The sequence below is a fragment of the Dromiciops gliroides genome, chromosome 2 (assembly GCF_019393635.1).
Source record: "Dromiciops gliroides isolate mDroGli1 chromosome 2, mDroGli1.pri, whole genome shotgun sequence".
In the NCBI taxonomy this organism is placed as follows: domain Eukaryota; kingdom Metazoa; phylum Chordata; class Mammalia; order Microbiotheria; family Microbiotheriidae; genus Dromiciops; species Dromiciops gliroides.
In genome coordinates, this window is record NC_057862.1 from 424,999,403 (window position 1) to 425,018,685 (window position 19,283).

General features: G+C 39.0%; 1 protein-coding gene across 1 annotated transcript in view; it reads left to right on the plus strand.

Annotated features, from left to right (window-relative positions):
- PSMB7 (proteasome 20S subunit beta 7) overlaps positions 1–19,283 on the plus strand; it is an 87,447-nt gene that overhangs the window by 67,816 nt on the left and 348 nt on the right. Inside the window, exon 7 of the mRNA XM_043983843.1 lies at positions 15,257–15,408. Coding sequence (XP_043839778.1) covers positions 15,257–15,408 — 152 coding nt within the window. The remainder of the gene's footprint in view (positions 1–15,256; positions 15,409–19,283) is intronic.

A 19,283-nucleotide genomic window follows, 5' to 3' on the forward strand; every position in this document is an offset into this window, starting at 1 on the left:
CAGATAACAAAATAACAATATTTTCCAAAACTGAAATGGATTTTTGATCCCATCAATGTGGTTATTCTCTCCATTGGTGCTTATTGCAACCCTTCTGTGCCCGTTCTATGTGACTTGTCCGTGCATTCTCATTGGTGTTACCACTGGTGCGGGGTGGGGATGGAAGTGTCACCCAAAGTGTTGAGGATATCCTCTTTGGTTATCTGTTACCACTGAACAGATATCATTAGACCATTTGTTGACCATGACTGGCCAATCACTTCTGATCATTTTCTTCTTTGATGGCATTCTTTAGACTCTTCTCATGCTCACTAAGTGCCCGATCCGTTGTCCTTTGGATCATCTTCAGTTTTTCAGACTGTGGTGCTCTACCACTCAGCCTTTAAAGAGCTCTGAGGCAATATTGGTGTTCAAAGACTCTCTCCATGCAGGACAAATAGGTGGAAATGCATTGTTCCAAGAGTGCTTTGGGACATTTGCTAGGAATTCAGCAGGTGAAACAGCATTCCAAGTACAGGGAACAGTGCAAGGAAAGAGGACTGGAGGCTGGAGAATTGAGGGCCTGCTCAGGAGGCAGAGAGCAGTTGTTTGACTGAAGTAGAGAATTGTGAGGCTGAGTGTAGCTCAGATTATGGGGGGCTTCCAGCTAGCAGAATTTGAACTTTACTTCAGAATATTGGAGGTAGTAGGGAGCTACTTCATGATTTTGAATAGATGAATGACATGCCTAGATCTGTGTGAATAAGAAACGTTAATTTTGTCATTCCATTGGCAAAGTTCTTTCTCACAACCACCCTGAGAGAGTAATACTAGTGTCATACGGTGGAAGGAGTACTGTTATCTGGAGTCAGAAGATCCAGACTCACTGCTTGGCTCTGCTATTTACTCACCTGTTTGTCCTTGGATTTGCTCTTCCTCCTGTCTGGGTCTCAGAATCCTCTTTTATAAAATGGTGTGATTGGACTAGAAGATCTCTAAAGTGCCTTCTAGTTCGAAGTCTGATTTTTCTGTAATAGAATTATTATTATTACGGTCAGAGATGAACAGGACTTTAAGGACCATCTAATGTAGTTTTCTATTTTACAGATGAGGAAACTGAGGCTATATTATATAGAGAAAATGACCCGGTGACGACAAGAATTCAAGCCTGGGTCTTCTGGCTCTTTCCAAGGCCAGTGTTCTTTTCTACTACACTTGGCCTCCCTTTTGAAGTATTCCCAGTTTTAGATGACACGATTTTTCATTATTTCTTCTTACTCTGGAAATTCATATTTCTGGTCTTTCCCTTTCCATGTTGTGAACCCCAAATCAGATTCATTTCATTCTTCTCTGATGCTGGCCACTTTGGCCTTAAGGGGCTAATTTATTGGCAGAGCTCTTTGTCACTGACCAGGTTTTGTTTTATGGAGAGAGGGAATTTTTTTATTAGAATTGGAGGTGCTTTGCTCTTCATCATGAGCATTGTTTTCTCTCCTACTTTAAAACATAGTCTTTCTCTTGTTTCTCTCCTATAATTGCATTTCATCTAGCATAGCCTTTAAAATCTGTACATTTACATGTTTCCTGGGGAAGAGTCTACCTGCTTCTCTTTCTTTTCCTTTCCTCTCCTCCCCCTGCTTTGTGCTTTCATTGTCCACCTGAAGCTTGCCCAGTCTTTCAATACCAGTCTCCAAGAACAGGATAAAACAGGGGTGTTGATTTGAGCCAAGATAGTCTTTATACCTAGCATTTCAAGGACTCACGAACAGACTTTAATTCTTTTGGAGCATTTGGCATACAGTGTAGGTGCTTGAGGAGGGATGGTAGAGAAAAATACTGAGCAAAAAGATGATAAAAGCTGGAGTTTAGAAGCTAGAGCTCTCTTTTTCTCTTAACCATGAATCTGTATAGAAGCTTCTTGTCTTTGTGTTGACAGCTATAAAATATGATTAGCAAAAACATACTTCTTTAGTCTGGTTTTCAGACCATTACCTTTGTCTTAGGCTTAATGCCTATTACCAGTTCAAATGCCCATCTCTGGCTGCTTTTCTTCAGATAAATGCTATGGGTGGTGAGTTCTTTGTATTGGAAATATTGTTGTATGTGTTTTCTTTTGCATCTTGGTGCTTGGCTGCTTCTCCCTCTAGAAGTCTTCATTCTTTCTCATTTTTCTGTCCTGAGTAGTTATATTATCTGCACAGGGTACCATTTCAAGAGGGACCTTGACAAGATTTATAGCATGTATAGGAGGAAAACTAGGCTGCTAAGAGGATCCCAGATTACGTCATGATCATTGGTTTATGCAACTGAGAATATTTAGCCTGGAGAATAACGGCTTTGGGGGAGGGGCAGTGAGGAGGAGGAGAGGACAAGTTAATTTCAAATATTTCTGTTAAGTGGGAGAGGGATTAGACTTATTATTTGTAATTTCAGATAACAGAACTAGAAACTTTCCTTGGAAACCTCAGTATAAAAAAGGACTGTTACAATTTGAGCTTCTAGAAAATGCTATCTTTTTAGGTGGTAAATTTATAATCACTGGAAATGTTCAACTAAAAGTTGGATAGCCAGATGTTAGAGGTTGAACTAAATCATCTTTAAGAACTCTTTAAATTCTTTAAGATACTATTTTTATATCTCTAGGGTCTTAATAATATCTTGCCTTCTGCTAGATAAATTGATGAAGTCCAGGCCCTCTCCATTAGGTCCTATGTGTTGAGGTAGTGCCTCTGAGACCCTCTGGGTTGGTGTCAGTTGTTTATGTAAATGGGCATACCCTGTAAGCCTGTAAGTCCCTACTCCCATCAGCTTGCATTTCCACAGATGATAGGACTTGTCTCCTGTCTGGTCATCTCATAGAATCTATTCAGAAAAGTCCATTGGCAGGAAAGGGAAGCGTAGGGATAGCAGTACAAGAAAACATAACGACACACTCAGCCCCTAATTCCCTACTCGACAGATGCAATCAGCACCAGATGTAGTTCAATTATACTTAACAATTCCCAGGTGTTTGCATAGGAACTGCGTTTACCCAAACAACTCTCACAGAAAACAAAACCCAAATTCTTATGATCTTGCCACACAGTCCTGATTTTCAGAAAATTAGATCGGCTTTTTTACTCTAAAATACTTACCTGCATATGGGATACATCAGCTGTATTGCAGAAGACGGGAAACAAACAACGTTGGGTGGTTCTTTTAAACACCATTTTGAGCTCTTTAAATTTTATTCAGCAACTCATAAGTGATTCCTTTATGTCACATTAATGGTATAGTCTGAACTTCAGATCAGTAAGATGTTTGTAAGCCTCTTTTCTTTTTCTTATATTTTAATTATCTGTTGTTCAGTTGTTTTCTAATCTTATTTTGAAATTACTCTATTCTAGTTTCTTTTAGGTTGTCATAGCCCTCCCTGTTCTAAGTGATTGTATTTAAAGACAGCAGTAAGGGACAGTTCAGGCTACAAGGCCCAGCCAACACATTTAACTAGCTCTTTTGACTGTGTGCAAATTTCTTAACATCTCTGAGGCCCATAGGATCACCTGTTTTTCAGGGATCAATGTTGTCATCAGTGTAGGTATTCTCTCCACCTACCTAGACTGCAGCCTCTCTACTCCAGTAAATCATGAGCTTCTGTAACTGAAAAAAATCATCACTTGGTGGTTTACGTTTTAGTGATGAGCCTTTCTGTCCTTAACTAGATATAGTAATAATAATAACTGTAATAACAGCATTTATTTAGTGCCTACCATGTGTCAAGCACTGTGTTTAAGGCTTTACATTTTCACAGCAACCCTAGGAAGTTAAGGAAACTGAGGCAGACAGAGGCTGAGTGACTTGCCCAGGTTCACACAGCTATTAAGTGTCTGAGGCAGGATCTGAACCCAGGTCTTCCTCATTCCAGGCTTAGTGCTCTCTCCAATGTGGAACCTCACTACTTAGCAGATTTAGTGCTGGAGGGGACTTGCAAGATCATTTCATTTCTCCCTCCCCCATATGAAATGTTGGGGGATTAATTTGAAACCTATGTAGTTTAAGTGGCCCATACTGGTGCTCAAAATTAGGTCTTCTGCTTCTGAATCCAGTGTTTTTTCTACAATGTGTGATAGACTGACAGCTCATGGCCAGACCAATCCTCAGAACTTTTCCAATTTTGCCAAGACCCATCAGAGTTTATTTTCTGCTGGTATGACTTTCTAGAAAGTTGGGTCACACCACACTACAATGTATCATCCATCAGAGGAGGACTTTAGAGCAGCTTGGAAGCATAATTAACATAAATGCTCTTTTTATTTTTACACACACACACACACACACACACACACACACAGACTGACATGAGGTCTGGCGTTGGCATAGACTTGGATTCAGATGCTATCTCCTAACTGTGACCTTGAGCAAATCATTGTGAAATGGAGATAATAGTCTCTTCTCTGCCCTGCCCATATGGTGGTCAGATAAATGAAGTAGCAATAATAAAATTAGCCCACACTTAGGGATTGCTTTAAGATTACAAAGTGCTTTATGTATCTTATCTGATCCTCATAACATCCTGTGAGGTAGGAACATGTATTGTCTGTATCTTACAGGTGAAGAAACTGATTGTGAGTGAGTGATGATTTACCAAAGGTCATACAACCTTGTAAGTCTTATGGTGGGATGAACTTGGTCTCTCAATAGCAAAGTCTAGTGTTCTTTCCACTATAATGTGCTACCTTATAATTGAAGTATTAGAGCCAGAAAGGGACCTTAAAGATCATCTAATCCAGTTCCCTTTCCCCCACTTTGTACAGATAAGGAAAATGAGGTACAGAGGTTAAGTGATTTGCCTGAAATCAAGATATTTCTTCTCCAGCTTTCTAGAAGAGTTATAGTGAACAGTGGGCCATGGGTTAGGCAGGTGTTTTCATCTCGTGGTAAGCATTGTTCTGTTACTCTTTAGAACTGTAGGATCTGAGTGTAAAGACTCAGCAGGACTGGGGAACAACAGAATGTTGGAATGTAGCATATAGAATATCAGGGTTAGAAGAGACCTTAGAATGTAGACTGCTAAAGCTGGACCAGGACCTCAGGAAACAGTTCAGAGTTCAAAGAGTCTTTAGACCATAGAATGTTAGACTATCCAGTGTTAGAGAGGGGGACTCTTACAAGTGATATAATTCAATACTCCTGGCCCTTCTGTAGAGGAGGAAATAGGGTTCAGAAGAGTTTGTGATTTTTCCGCTCCTTCACCCCAACCCTCCCAAGTCACATAGCAAGTTTGTAGCAGAATAAGGATTAGAATCTAGGTCTTCTGACTTCAGGCCATTTCTTTGCCATATACCATGCTGCCTCTTCCTTAAAGCCTTTGCCAACTAGTTCATGATGATTCAGAGGACAAGATATCATGTAAATAATCAATTCCATTTTTCTTTAATCTTTATTATTTTGAAATCTGTTGTCTCATGAGACCTGACTTTAGTTACAATTTCATTTTCATATTCCCAAGACTATCCTTGTAATAGCCTGTCTGATAATCCATCATATATGTGTATTATTTTTCTCAAGAACTAAGTAATATACTGTTAAGTATATATAATGGACCACTTAGACATAGAAGAACATTAATTTGCTACTGAAGTAGCCAGTGCAACCAGTAGTATAGGCTCTTAAATTTTACTTTGCTGCCATTCCAAATCTGAAAATCACTTATGTGGGAAGAGAAATTCGATTGAGGCTATATACAAGAAAAATGTGGAAAAGTTCCTTAGCTCTACTATTTTGGACCTGCACCATAGCAGATGTGGAGAGGTAATCTATCAGTTTGTGAGTGTCTACAAAATGCAACTCTCTAGATAACAGGTTTAAAGTAAAGATTTAATACAGTCTCCATCTACTATGATGTTGCCGTGACAGTTTAAAACTCATTCTCTAAATCTCAGCAGACTTTATAGCTAGCAGTGGGCCAATATAAAGTTTAATAGCATTGCAACACATAAATCATCTTTTAAAGATGCTACTAGTAGCGCCAATATTAAATGCAGACAATCGTCTGTGTTATAAATAATTTATCAAACACCATTTCAGATTAGCCTTCCATGCTGAGTTATTTATTTTAGCCTTTACTGTACTATTCCTAAGGCACTTTTTGAAAGATCCATTACTGGTCAGTTTAATGAACTTGGGGGTCTGTTTTGTCCCCTCAAGCACTCTGGTACAGCTGTGGTGACCATTACATGGCTGATCTGGACCTCTCGGTGCCTTTTACAAGTGCCGCCCATTTGTCATGTAGTGGTAAATGGAGTTGCACATTGGAGTCCAGGGACACATTGTGTGATGTAGTGATGGAGACAAACAGATAGCTCTATAAAGTGCTGCCTGTCACAGCTGACTTGTATTATAGTACATCACTCTTATTGTAATCTCATTTAAGAAGCAGTATAGACCTGGGGGACTGATATTCCCAGTTAGCTTGGTCTTTGTAGCCATAAAGCAGGAAGTACTCCTTTTATATTCTCTGAACTTTTGAGGGGAGGGTGTGCTTTTAGTTAGGATTAATTATTACAGCAAGTCCTTCATAACACCGTAATGAAGATTCGTCAGCATATTTTTTGTAACCTCTTTTTCTTGGCAATTTTGCATCCCTTCATGCCTTGTGTTGACTCTTTTTAGAAATTATTAAAGTTTTCAGGAGAATGCTCGGCTTGTTTATTAAAGGAAACTCATGGCTTTGGCAAAAACAGTTTTTGGAGTTCATTTTAACTCAACACTGATTTTAAAGTGCCATGCTGTTGTTGCAGGAGGCTGTAGTGAAAAGGACATTAGATTGGGGGCAGGATGGAAACCAGAGGACCTGAGTTCTAGTCCTACTTTTGCTGCTTACTAACTGTATGATAAAGAGCAAGTCACTTTGCCTGTCTGGGTCTCACTTTCCTCTTGTGTAAAATGAGGTAGTCATACCAGATGATCTCTAGTACCCTTTCAGTTCTTAACACTTTCTGTTATAGGGGGTCCCTCCCTGTTGTGTCTTTTATGTCATAATATACTAAGTTGTAGTATCCCTTCCAGTTATATATTCTTTGTTCTGTGCTTTAATGTTCTAGGTTCTAAAGTCCTGTCTACCTCCATCCACTATTCTGTCCTTTTTTTTTTTTAAGCACTTGTTTTCTTACTTAAAACAATGTTATTTTAAGGCCTTCCTTTGCTAAGATTCCATATAAGAAGACACTAGACTTGGAGCACCTGCACGATTCTGATTCATATGTCCTAGAATTCTTTTGTTTTCTATCAAAATATGTGCTATTCTCTACACAGAAAAAAAAAAAAAAAAGCTGTCTTTGAGCAGTTGGGCATGCTTTTTCAGTGTTTTTACAGTAGTGGGGATAGGTTAGGCTGATCCATCCTCACTCTGTCATCCTTTCTCCCTTGTGACCAACAGGATAAATTTGTGTGACAGCTGGCCCGAGTTAGGGGTACCTAGTCTGTGGCAGCTAAACCGATCCAAGGTTTCCAGCCCACAGGGGACTTGAACCCTTGACCCTGGCATCATTAACATTATGTTCCAACCAAAATTAGTTGGTCATAGTTAAAAATTTAAACCTTCACTGAGCCAGCCTTTCTCAGGTAAATGTCCCTTGTGACATGGGTACCATCTGATCTTTTGAACAAGTGGCACCTGCACATTTTGCCACAGGGAATTCTGAAAGCAATGTGGATGCCTACTTTCTACGTATGGTATTATGGGTACAATTGATTTCTTTTGTAGATCATAGTCCTTGGTTTTTTCTTGACGATTATGCCAAAAGCTTGGTAATGCAGGCTATAGGTAATGGATGTTTTATTGATCTCCAGAAAAAATATACTTTGCACATTATTAAGAACATACTCACATATGCTTCTAGTATCCTTGGTATAAGAATGTATTTATCAAGCATTAACCAGGAGAAGCACTGTGGTATATTGGAAAGGTGCTGGATGTGAAGTCAGGACATTTGGATTTGAATCTTAGCACCAACAATGATTAGTTAGTTGTGAGATTGTGGACAAGTGACTTTGCCTCTTTGAGCTCTGGTTCTCCTCATTTTTAAAATGGGGATAATATTTATTCCCCCTGTGTCACAGGATTTTTTTGAAGAAAGCGCTGTGTAAACCTTAAAGTGCTTTAGAATGACCATTATTATTAAAACAGTACTTATTGAAGAATTGAAACTATCTATATTTTATACATTGATATACTGAAGACTTGTCAAATAGTACTAATAAAAACAATATGTAAACTATCATTTATGTCATAAACAAGATAGATACAAAAAGACAAATGGTCTTTAATCAACAGTGTGTTCAGAAACCATCTACAATTCTCTCCCTGCTACAATTCTGAGTTTTCCTTAACAGATAGTAGATTTAAAATTAAAGGCATATGCTGTGTCTTATAATCCATCTTTCGGTCACTGTCATAATTAGGCTGTGACAATAGGAAACCTATTACTTGGATGCTTTTCTGTGTCTAGAGAATGCTGAGATCATCTTTGGAATAGTTGTCATTTTAGTGAGGAGTGGGTAGGAGGAGAAATGGTTCTCCTCTTCCTTAGGGCTTGACTTTAGGGATATGAAGAGCAGGTGATTGAACCATAAGTAGTTCTGGGAGGGCTGTGTCACATTAAGACTGTTGGCATTAGAATTATAATAATAATTGATGCACCTAGAACTGCTTTGTGTTTAAAAAGGTATTTTCTCATATATTATCTAATTTGAATCATTGAATGTCAGCTACACAGGACCTAAGAGGTGATCTCATATGGGCTAGCCTGTCTCATTTTCCACCTGCTAGGAGTGAATAGTGACTTGTTCAAGTCCACAAAGTTAATTACCTTGGGGCACTTCATTTGGACTCAGTAAAAGCACGTTGTCAGCAACTTCTTCAGCTCTCAGGCAGGTAGGGCTCTGCCAGTAGTCACTGTGGTTACCTGGCTCTCCAGATTGAATGCTTAAGTTCTGCATTTTAACCTTCAGTTTAACTTATTTTAACGTAAATTCTTTAAATAAGAGATAACATTGTAGATCTACAGTCCTCAAATAGAGGATATTTCACATAGTACTTTATTTCTTACAGTGGCTATCTTTCTAGTTCCTTTCCTATAATAGTCATGACCCACTTTGGCCCCTTCAAGGTTCCTGCTAATGCCATCCATTTCAGATTGCCTGTCTTCTCCACAGAGAATATTGGTAAATACAGGATTGAAATGACTATAGTTTTGAGTGCTCTTTGTGTCCTTTACCACTGAAGTAGTATCATAAGGTCATAGAATCAGATTGTTAAACCTGGAAGTAAATAGAGAATGCTAGAATTGGAAGAGACCTCAAACCTAGAATTTTAGCATGAGAAGGGTATACAATAATAACAATAATGATGAACTGACCCACATATAAACGTAAAGATAGATTGAGGTAAGGTATAGCTATCTATACCTTCATAACTTTAAAATGTATACATTTACATAAATTATCTCCTTTGAGCCTTAGAACAACCCAGTGCGGGTAGGTACTCCAGCTATTATCACCATTTTTATAGATGAAACAAAGGTTTAGAGAATCTTAATGACTTCTGTGTAGTCACATGGTTAATAAAGTCAGGTCTTCATCTGGTCCTGTGTTCTTTGTGCTGTATCATGCTGTAGCTCCAAAGGATTCTATCATTCATTAGCTTACCATTTGCTTCCAACTTATTTCCCAAAGAAATTTGGAAATGCTCTGGATAAGAAACTTTGACTCTACATTGTACATCAAAATCTTTTCTTACTCCTCCCTGCCTGATAGTTGTCTTGTTTGCCATAATTAGGGGGTATTAAGAATTTAACATAATTTTGTGAAGTATAAATTGTGGAATCCACTGGTGTTTATAAATGTAATAAATGCTTCGGAGCTTGAGATAGGCTTATACTATCCCAGAGTATGCTGGGCTCAGGCCACCCAGGTACTAAATTTTAGTGTCTCTTTCATTGAGTCTGTAGAGGGAGCTAATGTTGCTGGAATGAGTTGTTATTGCCTGGTGCAGCTAGTACAGAAAGTAATGGGGGGAGGTTCTTCTTCAATATGTTCATGTCTGCATTTTTGTCCTGACTGCCTTCTAACAGCTTCTTGTCTCATGCTAGGTGAGTTCAAATAATGAGACTGGAATTTGGATCTGGGAATTTTCGACTTCCCTTAGAACATAGGGAAAGGACTATAGAAGGGACCTTAGAACATAGAATGTTAGAACATAGACTGAGAGACAGAAGAGCCATTAGAACATGGAACCAAAAGTGTTAGAGCTGGAAGGGTCTTCTATTCCTGGTCAAGAATGAAACAAAACAGACCAGGTTTCCTTGTTTGGAGGTATAACATGGTCAGGTATTTAGCTTTATGAGTTAGTTTAGTTTAGGGGAACATGGCCCAAATTAGGTTTCATAGTTCCTTGATCAGATTCTGAACTAAGGTAACTTAGCAGATTTGTCAAATTTGGCTTCAGATACATGCCTGCCCATATCTCCTTCTAGACCATCTCATGGCATTTCATCACTGACTTCTGTCCTAGACACCCATTTTTGGTGCTCTCTCTTATCTGCCTTGTCCTACATGTACACATTGAGAATAGGGTCTGTGCATTAAAACAATGTTTTAAGATGACTTTGTTAGCACAGGGAATTCATGAATAAGGAAACTCCTACAAATGCATTGGCACCTAATCTGCAATTTACAGACATAGTGAGGTTAAGTGACTTGCTGAAGGTCATGTATCAGAGGCAGGACTCGAACCAAGGTCTTCTTGGTTTTGAGGCTCAGTTATATATCATTATATACTATATAATGACATAGAACTTATTATAAAATCATAATTATAGAATTGGAAAAGACTTGGAAGTCATGGCTGAGTTTCAAAACAAGTTTAAGCTACACACGGTAAAGTGGCCCACTCTCTTAGTACCTTCTTTCCCTCTTCCCCAAAGTTGTTACACCTCTTCTCCCAGGCCCTCCCACCCCCACCCCAGGGAAAGACTTATTTGGGAGGTGGTACTCTTCCTAAAGACACATCACATTTTTATTTTGAACACTGAAAAATCAATAGCATATCTCTAAATTTTTAGCAACACTGGCATTAAAAAAAAATACAACACCTTATATTGTAGGGGGAAAAAAACACCAATGGACTTGAAGACTTAGACATTAGAAGTACCTTTAGAGATTTTCTAACCAGACCCCTTCTTTTGATAGTGAAGTAAGTTGAGGCATGTGAGGGTAAAGTGACTTGCCTAAAGTCACGCAACTGAGTCGTGATTTGAGACCTCCAGGCCTCTGATTCCAAAATCCAGTGTACTGTCCATATATCATATTGCTATAACACAACTAGAGTCAGAAAAGACCCAAGTTTCTAGCTCAGTTCTGTCATTTACTAGCTTTGTCATCCAAGGTAAATCAAACTCCCTTCTGGACATTGAAAATCTACATGCACCATTTATTCCCTCTATAATATCATTCAGCCTCTGCCTGAACAAACACCCTAGTGATACAAAACCCTTTTAAAAGTGCCCCATTTCTTTATATCCCAAAGAGATTATTAAAAAGGGAAAAGGACCTACATGTACAAAAATATTTATAGCTGTTCTTTTTGTGGTGGCTAAGAATTGGAAATTATGGGGATGCCCATCAATTGGGGAATGGCTAAACAACTTGTGGTATATGAATGTAAAGGAAAACTATTGTGCTATAAGAAATGATAAGCAGATGGATTCAGAAAAATCTGGAAAGACTTACATGAATTGATGCTGAATAAAATGATCAGAACCAAGAGAACATTGTACATGGTATCAGCAACATTATGTGATGATCAACTGTGCTAGACTTAACTCTCCTCAGCAATACAGTGGTCCAAGACAATGCCAAAAGACTTATGGTGGAAAATGCTCTCCACATCCAGAAAAAGAACTGTGGAATCTGAATGCAGATTGAACCATACTATTTTCACTTTTGTTGCTTTTTTTTTTTTATTGTTCTTGTTTATTCTTTCTTGTGTTTTCTTTTTCTTTTTGTTCTGATCCTTCTCTTCTAACATGACTAATGTGGAAATATAGTTAATGTGATTGTAATGTATAACTTATATCAGAATGCTTCCTGGCTTTGGGGAGGGGGGAGAGAAGAGAGGGTGGGAGAAAAAATTTGGAACTCAAAAAAATACCTTTACATGTAATTGGGGAAAAAAATTAAAAATTAAATCACATTTTTTTAAAAAGTGGCCCATTGGGCAGCTAGATGGTGCAGTGGATAGAGCACCGGCCCTGGAGTCAGGAGTACCTGAGTTCAAATCCGGCTTCAGACACTTAAAACTTACTAGCTGTGTGACCCTGGGCAAGTCACTTAACCCCAATTGCCTCACTAAAAAAAAAAAAAGTGACCCATTTCATTGGGCTCAAACTGCTGGGACATACCTCCCCTTTACTTCTTGCTGCTTCTACCCGTGGAGCCCTGTTCTCTTCTCCAAGGCTGAACCATGACAGCTTTCCAGCTATTTGAAGACAGTGATTATGCTCTACATGTCTCTTCTCCATCCCAAAAATGTTCTTCAGCCATTCCTCATATGATATAGTTTGAACTCCTCTTACTATTCTGATTACCCTCCTTTGGAAACAGGAGTTGAAAGTGATCTTAAAGATTATCTAATCTATATGAATAGGCAGTTTTCTGATGAAGAAATCAAAGCTGTCTATTGCCATATGAAAAAATGCTCTAAATCACTATTGATTAGAGAAATGCAAATTAAAACAACTCTGAGATACCACCTCACACATATGAGATTGGCCAATATGACAAAAAAGGAAAATAATAAATGTTGGAGAAACTGTGGAAATATTGGAACACTAATGCATTGTTGGTGGAGCTGTGAACTGATCCAACCATTCTGGACAGCAATTTGGAACTATGCCCAAAGAGCTATGGCACTGTTCATACCCTTTGACCCAGTGGTACCACTGCTAGGTCTGTATCCCAAAAAGATCATAGAAGAGGGAAAAGGACCCACACTCACAAAAATATTTATAGCAGCTCTCTTTGTGGTGGCAAAGAATTGGAAATCGAGGGAATGCCCATCAAGTGGGGAATGGCTAAACAAGTTGTGGTATATGAATGTAATGGAATATTATCGTGCTGTAAGAAATGATGAGCAGGAGGATTTCAGAGAAACATGGAAGATGCTGACTGAGAGGAGCAGAACCAGGAGAACATTGTACACACAGTAACAGGAACATTGAATGATGAACAATGGTGATAGACTTGGCTCCTCTCAGCAGTGCAACGATCCAAAACAATTTCAAAGAACTCATGATAGAAAATGTTCTCAACATCCAGAAAAAAGAACTGTGAATTATGAATGCAGACTGAACTATACTGTTTCTACTTTGGGGCTGTTTTTTTTTTTTCTCCTTTTGTGAGGTTTTCCCCTTGTGCTCTGATTCTTCTTTCACAATATGAGTAATGCAGAAATATGTTTAATGTGATTGTACATATATAACCTATATCAGATTGCTTTCCATCTTGGGGAGGAGGGAGGGAAGGGAGGGTGGGAGAAAAACTTGGAACTAAAAATCCTATGAAAACAAATGTTGAAAACTATTCTTACATGTAATTGGAAAATAATAAAATACTTTTATTTTTTTAAAAAGATTATCTAATCTAACCCTCTCATTTTGTTAATGAGGAAACTGAGGCTCAGATAGGTTAAGGGAATTGCCTATAGTCACACAGATATGAAGTATCTAAGTTGGGATTCAAACTCATGTCCTTCTGGCTTCAGATCCAATGTTCTTTCCACTATCCTATGTTGTCCTTTCTGATTTGTAGCACCAGATTTTGTCTTCTAAAAGAATCACAGGAAAAGGAGGAATACTTAGCTTGGGGAAAAAAAAAAAAGACAGTAAGGATCAAGCATCTGTCTGGGAAGTTGAGGGGAAGGGGGTTAAACATCAAAAAATTTTCTAGTTCCTTCCTTCTGTGTAATTTAAGATTCTAAATGTGGATTCTAATGTGTTCCCCCAGTTTGGGAGAAACTGACTAAAAATCACTGATAAAACGAGTTTAGGTTTTTAAGGGTTTATTGGAAAATAGAAAGAAAAAGATTGAGAACAGAATTCTAACAGCCTGGCATTCCTATCTTTCCTCAAATTTCCTGTGAAGTTCCCTGCCGCCACCACCATCAAGTCCGGAAGCCAAAAAGGCCAGCGCTCTCTGCGCAGGCTCCCTTTCCTCCTTCTTGTCTCCTCCCAGACCATAGGAGGCTCCTCCAGTTGATTGGCTGGTAGACTTGATAGACAGCACCCATGAGCAAACGTCATTTCCTGACGCCAAGGAAAAGCCACAATGCCTCTGAGGCATTTTCCTCATGGTGGAGCTCTCCACAGCAAGTCTCCAGTAGGTGGCGTCATTCCAATCATTGCACTTCCTTCCTTCCAAGTTTAAGTGACTTGCCCAGGGTCACACCGCTAGTAAGAGTCAGGTGTCTGAGGTCATATTTGAACTCAGATCCTCTTGAATCCACTGTGCCACCTAGTGCCCTTCTAGTTTCTTTTAAATGGCCTACTTGTAACAGCGTAATTCAATTCAACAAACATTAAGTATCTGTTGTGTGCACAGCCATTTCTAGGTACTGGAGAAAATAAAGTTTAAATAGAATATAATCTTTGTCCCCATGAAACTTAGAGCCAAGTTGGGGGATAAGCTATATACATAGATAACTTTTATATATATTATTACATAATAAGTATATTGGGTATAAGAGTAAGTAATCTTTGATGTATGTTTCATGATGCATGTACCTTTTGAGTTCAGCTTTGAAAGATGGGTAGGAGTTTAGGCAAAAAGGGGGAAGGAGAGGAAAAGTATGTTCCTGGCATAGGAAAGACAGGCAAGAAAGCACTGGGTGTAATTGTGGTATGGTGAGTAATCCAGTTTGATTGGAGCATAGAAAATGTGGAAGAGAGTTTTATTAGGTGCTAGAATATAGAGTAGCACCAAATTTTGGTGAGCATTGAATGACAGGTTGTGAAACACTAAAAATTTGTATGACTGGCTTTGTTAGAAGTTTCTGCTATAAAAGGAGCATATCTTCTGTTGATTCTTGGTGTTATGTTTGTCATTTGATTTTGCATCAGTTTTATTGACCATAAGGCAAGTTCATATAATTGTTTCTTGTTTTAGTTATTAAAACACAAGACTACAAATTGCCAATTTTCCATTCAGTGATGGCAAAAAAAATAATAAATTTTTTTTTCAGGAGGAAGAAGCCAAGAAGCTAGTAAGTGAGGCCATCTCAGCTGGGATCTTCAATGACTTGGGATCTGGGAGCAACATAGATATATGTGTTATTAGCAAGTCCAAGTTGGATTTCCTCCGTCCATTTGATATTCCCAACAAGAAGGGAAGCAGGTGAGCAAATATGATTTTTGCTTGTTTAAGCACAGAATGAGCTGGAAGAAATGTGAGGACATTGATAGCTGAATATATATAATGTTGGAGCTGGAAAGGTTCTCTGAGTAGAACGTTAGAGCATAGAACACAGAATGTTAAGAGCTAAAAAGATCTTGCATCATCTGGTCCAGCTCCCTCATTTTAATAAATAGGCCCAGAGAGGGCAAGCAACTTGCTCATCATTATACAGCTAGTGAGTGAGAGGTCTGGGATTGGAACCCACCCCTGTCTTCTGACTCCAAGTGTAAGGCTCTTTCTGTTATGTCATACTGCCTTCAGTTTTCTTTGGTTTGTCTTGGGTCCAGACCACTACTGTGCCTCTTCTGCACAAGTAGACCTCACATTAAGAAAACTAATACCAAGCCATGTCTTATAAGACAGGTGACTTAGGAGAATTATTTGCCTTTAAAAGGTTTCTTTAAATTGTGAGTTTCAAAATTTTTTTTTAATTGTATGAGTTTCTCTGTTGAATTTAGGTTTTGATTTATGTGATCACTCAGCTTTCCCCCATTAAGATATGAGCTCCTTGAGGGCAGGGACCCTATCTTTGCGTTTCCTAGTATCCTCAATGCTTAGCACAGTGCCAGACAGATATTCAGGGCTTAATAAATGTATGTTGACTTGATGTTCCAGGATCACAGTGTGGGAGGGAAAAGAACACCAGGAGACCCAATTTCTATTGTTGGCTATGACACTGGATGACATTTTAACTTAACTCAAGTAACTTGACTTCTCAGGGCCATCATTTTCCTTTTTTTAAAATAGAAAAGGTTGGACTATATGATTTCTCTTAGGGTCCTTACACTATTAACATTCTGTATTTTGTCCTTAAGTTGTCCATATTCCTACATTCTTTTTAGCTCTGGTGGCCTCCGGAAGCTGTGTTATGACTAAACTTTGAACAGCACCCTTAGGAGCTTCTGAGAGGTGTTCTTTCTGGATGTCAGGGGTTTTGTGAACCCAGCTTAAGGATATAAGGATGAACATAGTAGTATTTTGGGGGGCACTCACCAAGCTGCTGAACTTGGCTAGTGGTCATTGAGATAGAAATTGTATAATTTATACTAAGTTGTAGAATTTGTAAGGGCAGGAAGCACCTCATACTGTCATATAACAGCTGATGGCTCTCCTGTGCATTGTGATGCCCTATCTAACTATGTACCAGTTTTGTGCCCCACGATCCTTATCCAAGGATGGTTTGTGTGAAAACATATTTAGATATCGCAGTTACTAAATTGTGCATCCAAGAAGAAAGGGCTTCATTTATTTGAAGAAGCAATGAAAGTAATAGACCACTCAAGCAAGAACAGATTCTGAGCCTAGCTTGGTCACTAAATCATTGTATGACATTAGCAAGGTACTTCATCTTTTTGGGCTCAATAAAGGAATTAGACTAGGTGATTTCTAAGGCCTTTGAGCTTTAGTGTTCTCCTAGATCCATAAATCATCAGAACTCAGAGTGGGAGAACATGAAATGTTAGAACTGTAAGGGACTTTAGAATCTGAGAAATTATCTAAGCTGACCTCATTTTACCAATGAGAAAATAGGTCTGGAGGAAGAAAATACTTATCCAGAGTAAAATTCAGCTCATTGTGGGAGGGCCCAAACTTGACTTGGGTCTCAAGTACTTGTACTTGTGTTCAAAGCTAGAGGGAGAGCAGTCAGTCTCATGCAGAAAAGATTGGAGAATGGAAAACAGAGCACTTATCCCCAGACACCATCTCTAACATGTGATTTGAGGATATGAACTTGGCAACAGAGGTTGAGGTGTATAGATCCTGACCTTCCAGGGGCTTGTCCATGTCTGGGCTGGGCCCTTGCCTTCAGTCCAGACACTTTCAGGGCAAAGGCTGAGTGGGTCCAACCTTCACATCTTCATGAGTGTTGATAATGACGAAAGAAATGCTTATTGGTTAATCTGAGTCTCAAGAGTTTCCTCAGCTGTTGAGTTTCGCAGTCTTTTTAAAATGGTGTGAGCCTTATTTACACATGATAAAAACCACTACTTTATATGTTGCTGAAAATAATAAGGGCTTTGTAAGTCAAGAAAATAAAGGACACCCCCCCCCCCCCTCCAGTTTCTAAGCGAACCGTGAGCACCTCATCCACACAGTAGTAAAGACTGTGTTCCAGAGTGGTCATATTGTCATTCATGCCCTCAAGAGCAAGCCTGGTGGTGGAGTTACCTTGTACTCTAATGATTAAAAAATATAGAGTCCTAGTAGGAGATCATAGTATGATAATAACATTTATTGCCTACCACATGCAGTGCACTGTATTGTGGGTACATGGGCTGATCTTTAAGATTCAGAGCTGGGAGGAACTTAGGAGAGAGATCAGATCCACCTTCCTTATTTTTCCTCTCTAAAAGGAAAATAGTGATAGTTATAAAATATTTCTGTAATGCTTTAAAGTTTACAAAGCTCTTTCTCAAATCATGCCCAATGAAGTACCTAGCACAAGTATTATCACTACTTCCATTTTGTAAATGAGGAAACCAAGGCTCATAGAAACTTGACTTGCTCAAATTCTCACAATTATTAAGTGTTAAGAATTTGAACCCAGATCTCCTGACTCTTAAGTCTCAATAAGTCTTCCAGTATACTACCCTGCAGAGGAATACAAGAATCTGTTGTGATTTCATCTGAGCATGGTGAAGCCTTATATTTGGAATCAGAAGACCTGAGTTCAAATCCTTGGTACAGATCATCTGCATGCGCCCCCCCCCCTTCCCACCTATCAAATGAGGGATTGTACTAGAGGACTTAGTTTTTAGTAGTTTGGGGGGGGGCAGTGAGGGTTAAGTGACTTGCCCAGGGTCACACAGCTAGTGTGTCAAGTGTCTGAGGTCAAATTTGAACTCAGGTCCTCCTGATTCCAGGGCTGATGTTTTATCTACTGCACCACCTAGCTGCCCCCTTTTTAATAGATTTTTATTGATATCTTGTTTTTACATTACCTAGATTTCCATCATATGCAGGTACATCCCCTCCCAAACTATTGTAGATTATGTGATTCTAGACTACCCTTAGGTTTTGTACAAACCGGCTTTTGGCTAAAGGGAAGCCTATCAAACATAAATGATTCAGTTGTGTTTGTCGACATTTTAGAAAAGGCTTCTTTTGCAGTTTTCATTTTTCTAAACTGTGGTTTGAGACATTACATGGTTTGGTCCCTGCAGAGGCCTAGAGATGACTAAAGAGAATGCTCTTCCTCTGCCTACTTCCAGTACAAGTCTTCAGTTAGAAGGAGAGTAGATCTTTGAGGTGCACATGTCCTGTTCCAGCCAGTAGCTTTCTGTGAGCCCAAATGAGTCTTGATATTTATGGAAATGAACCTCCCAACTGGGGACAGATGGGAGGAGCAGTTGGACTTGCATTGGCATTTGACAGTATCTTAATTCCCAGCCCCAGTGTGAGGATTAACTGTACAAATATGTACCTTACAGCCTGCACAGTGCTTCTCAGATGCCTTGTTTTCCAAGTCAGAATAGTTAGGTCCGAAGTCTTCAGTAGGGCAGAAGTCAGTTTGTCACAGAGCAGCCCATTGCATTCGTTGACTGATTATATTGACCTGAAATCTATGTCCCTATAACTTTTGCCCATTGGTTCCGGCTACCTCTAACCCACCCCACCCCCCATCCCACCCTCTTGGAAGTGCCTAAAGAATCTATCTGAGCATTTTCAATTTTTTGCATGAAGTTGTAGAAAGATCACTGTGTGTTGGGAGCTCATTGTGGATTTGAGTCTCAGTTCTGCTGCTTAACTAGTTTACTATATATTATCTTGGAAAAAATCCCTGCATCTCTGTGGCCCAATTTCCAGTTCTGTTC